General features: G+C 37.4%; 1 protein-coding gene across 1 annotated transcript in view; it reads right to left on the bottom strand.

The window, feature by feature from the left end:
• The window catches only part of LOC108373081 (beta-catenin-like protein 1), a 27,816-nt gene extending 24,437 nt beyond the window's left edge, over positions 1–3,379 (bottom strand). Inside the window, exons 1-3 of the mRNA XM_017628923.1 lie at positions 3,234–3,379; positions 2,625–3,177; positions 1,537–2,405 (exon numbers count right to left, since the gene is read on the bottom strand). Of these exons, the coding sequence (XP_017484412.1) occupies positions 1,537–2,405; positions 2,625–3,177; positions 3,234–3,263 (1,452 nt within the window). The 5' untranslated portion in view covers positions 3,264–3,379. The remainder of the gene's footprint in view (positions 1–1,536; positions 2,406–2,624; positions 3,178–3,233) is intronic.
• Between the last annotated feature and the right edge of the window lie 576 nt (positions 3,380–3,955).

The following is a 3,955-nucleotide window of genomic DNA, read 5'->3' as shown; positions in this document are numbered from 1 at the left end:
CCCAGCCGGGCAGAGGCACTTCCCCATTAAGGGTCCGGACATTCCAGGTGCATGCCCTCAAATCGTAGTCCTTTCAACGTTTGCCGTGGTCGTCATCATAAGGGGGGGTCTCATCCGAGGCTTTGCCTTGCTTCTTCACTGGAAGTGGTTTTTACGTGGCGGGTCCCAAGCCCAGCGCACAACCCATTGCTGGGACGGGGGTGGTTTCGCAACCAAATACACGTTTATATAGCGAGCCGCTTGCTCCAAGCAGACACCCGCTTGCAGCCGCACCTACTGGTGAACAGACGCTGCAGACTTCAGTGAGCCCTTAAACCGAATAAGTCGGAGTGGCCCCACCGAAGCTCCCTCTCTTTCTGCCGTGACCCAAGGCTCCACTCGGATTGGTTACCGCATCTCGCACATGGGTTGCTCACGTTGCCCAGAGTGTGCGAACGAGGACGCAAGAGTCGGGATTGAGTATAGCCATGCAACTGTAACTGCATACCCAGCGCAATGACTATACGCCATTGCAATCCACTATACCCCATTGCACTCCAATCTCGAAAGCTACTGAACGGATTTTGACGAGATTTTATCTAATATATTCTGTATCGATAGGAGTGACCTTTTAATTTAGAATTTTAATAGGGTTGCGCCGTTAAGAAAATTATTATATTCAATTCTAATAAGCGTAGGCGTCACTTCTGCACCGTCACTGTCAAATGAAAAGACTTAGCCTCTGGATGTGTAATGATGTGTCTTCACGGTTCGTTGGATAAAAATATGAGATACCAAATGAAAGTGCATCACCTTCGCGTTTACAAAAACTTTAAGTTTTTTGAGTAGGGTTTCCACCTATTTAAAATTACTATCTTCTATACATAGTATAAAGGAAAGGCTAGATATTTGAATTAAGCTACTGAGTAGATTTAGACAAGATTTTTTAATTATATATAAAATAAAACTAAAAAGTTCTAAATAAAATAATGTAAAAAATATATATTTTTTAAAAACAACCTTTTATTTAACATGTATAATCAAAGGAATAAAATGAGNTAGATATTTGAATTAAGCTACTGAGTAGATTTAGACAAGATTTTTTAATTATATATAAAATAAAACTAAAAAGTTCTAAATAAAATAATGTAAAAAATATATATTTTTTAAAAACAACCTTTTATTTAACATGTTGATACAAAGGAATAAAATGAGGTTGTGGAACAAAAGATTTTTTAGCAAGAAAATTTTGTTAATACTGCACTAAAATTAATAAAATAAAATAAGTTAAGCTCTCGTTAAAGTTGCTAAAGGCCAAATAGTGAAAGGAATTACTCAAACTCTTACTAATTTGTTATATTTGTGCATTTTATTCATTTCAGTTCAGTTTTAACACGATTTTCTTGTTAAAAAATCTTTTGTTGCACGATCTTATTTTTTCCTTTCATTGCACATGATAAATAAAAGCTTATTTTTAAAAAATATTTTTTTACATAATTTTATTTACGCTATAAACTTTTAAGACAACAACCAATTAATAATTCGCCCTTTGCATACCTTTTCCTGTTGATCGATTTCCCGGTCTACGGATTCAACCTTTTCCAAATACTTTAAATGCAACTCAAGCAATCGGTCAACTTTTTCATGATCATTTTCAGTGAATTTTGAGAGCAATCTTTGTCTTTGCGCTCCTCTGCAGTTTCTTAGCATCGTTGCTATTATCGAACAAACATGTTCTTCATGTTCGTCTGTTGACAATAGGCGCTGCTTGTTCCGTTTGGGAGTTTTCATAAACAATGGGAAAATCGTCCGTAAGCCAAGTATATCCACGAATTTATTACAGTTTTCGCGACCATCTGGTCCTGACATGGCATGATCAAGAACCTTAAGTGAACCATTTCGCGACATTTTTTTCTCCCTTAGCATTAGATTCATCAGTTGTAAGCCTTCCCCTTTAAGAAAGCGTTCCCGGTTTTCCTTCGCCATTAATGCGGAACAAAGGCAGTTGAATAAATTTTCCATGTATTCTCGTTCTTCTGTCGATGATGGATCATGCCGCTTATAAATCGCTAATTGCTGAAGCAAAACATCGATGCCATCTATAGTTCCAAGCATTAGACGATTCTCATTATTCGTCTGAATTAATATAGAAAGTATCTCGCTGCAGTAGAGTTTATTCGGGTCGAAAGGCGACTTTTGCTTAAGCCGTTTTAAAAGCCAACCGAGTAAACCTTGTTCAGCCGCTTCCCGTACGATGTCACTGTGCATTTCGGTGAGATTTTCAACAACTGCTAGAGAGTTGTGTACGCCATCAACTTCTTCTTTAATTTCTTCATTAAGTCGTTCTAAATTTTGTACCAAAAGGGCACATACCTGTTGTTTACGTAAAGCCTCAATTAACACGTCCGCACCTTCACTACTTTCACCTAGAAGGAATTAAATGTTGTAGTCTTAGGTAAGGTTAAGGCTAGTTTCTCCAATTCAACTGAACTTAGTTTAGCCACTTTTTGGACTTAAGTCAAAAGTTAGACTACGTTTTACACAGCTTATTCTTGGCTTAGTCAATAAAATTGGCTTAGCTAAGTTAAGTTGAGTTGGAGAAACCAGCGCTTAAAGTTAAAAATTTTGTCCGCTTTAATACTAACCTAATATGTCTACATCGGTAACTTCTTGCAAAAGATCTACGATCGCAACTGAAATATCTGTATTTGGATGTGCGAGCAACTCCAATATGCTTGGGATGCCGTGCAATTCCACCAACACTGGATAAAGATCTGGTACGGTTGCAACGCCCTTCAACTCCTGTATAATTGAATGCAGATCAACCTCCGATTCCATGAATTTTTCTGGATTATCAGGATATTTGATACGCATTTCCTGATTTTTCAAATTCCGTTTTTCAAAAACAAGCAACAATTTTTTTAATCCAACTTCGTCAAGTACGTCACCTTCCGCATCTTCATTTTCAACGTAGTTTAATATATTCATTCTTTCTTCTTCAGTAAGTTCAGGACCAAACAATGCATCTAAAGATGGAACATCGGGCTTCACGAAGTCTGCAGATTCCTTTGCCCGTTCAATTCGACGCATTCGTTTTGATTTTGCCTCTCTTTTCGAGTCTATGGAAGTTCTTTCTTCTGCCGAATTCGCCAAATAATCATCATCATCCTCGTGAGGACGCTTTGGAGTCTGTTCCGGCTGTTGATCAGAGGATTTCAATTTAGTTTTTACCTTAAAATACTTTAAATACTTACCTTGAACGAAAGCAATTCGGCGACATCCATGTTATTTACGTATTAATTATTAGATTTTAGATGTTTACAAAATATGATTAGGATTCAATCGATACAAGTAAATACTCGATACTTTTCATTTGATACCAAGTATTTTTTTACTCGATCCATTTTTGTTCGGTATCGAGTAAGTATCGAAAAAAAGTACTTGGTATCGAAAGAGTAATTTCTACTACTTTTAAAACTGTAACCAGCGTTGCCAGGTTGTCCTTTTTAGCGTGATTTGGACGTTTTTTGTACCCAGTTGACGTTTGGANAACTGTAACCAGCGTTGCCAGGTCGTCCTTTTTAGCGTGATTTGGACGTTTTTTGTACCCAGTTGACGTTTGGACGTTTTTTAGGGAATATTTTAGTAGACGGACGGCAAGTTCTAGAAAAAGGGGGGCTGAGAGGGGGTAGAATAGGACCCACTGATTGCAAAAATATCGCCGTTTTTTCTAGCAACCCAATAGTTCTTATATAATTTATTGTTAAAGTTTTCATATAAACGATGAATAAGATAGCAAAATAACATACAACTTGGTGCTACCAGACTGGAATTTTGAATAATAAAAGCGGATTTTTAATTCGGAATTTTCACTTAGTAGAATTCTCCTTTCTGTTTTGCGAAGAAAAGGAGCTGAATACCGTTTGCAGAGAACACCTTTCTGCGTAGGCGGCCTTCGGCCGCACTTAGGGATTAT

Source organism: Rhagoletis zephyria, unplaced genomic scaffold, assembly GCF_001687245.7.
Source record: "Rhagoletis zephyria isolate East Lansing unplaced genomic scaffold, Rhagoletis_zephyria_1.1 Rzeph_scaffold_06341, whole genome shotgun sequence".
NCBI lineage: Eukaryota > Metazoa > Arthropoda > Insecta > Diptera > Tephritidae > Rhagoletis > Rhagoletis zephyria.
This window is presented reverse-complemented; position numbering and strand designations above follow the sequence as displayed.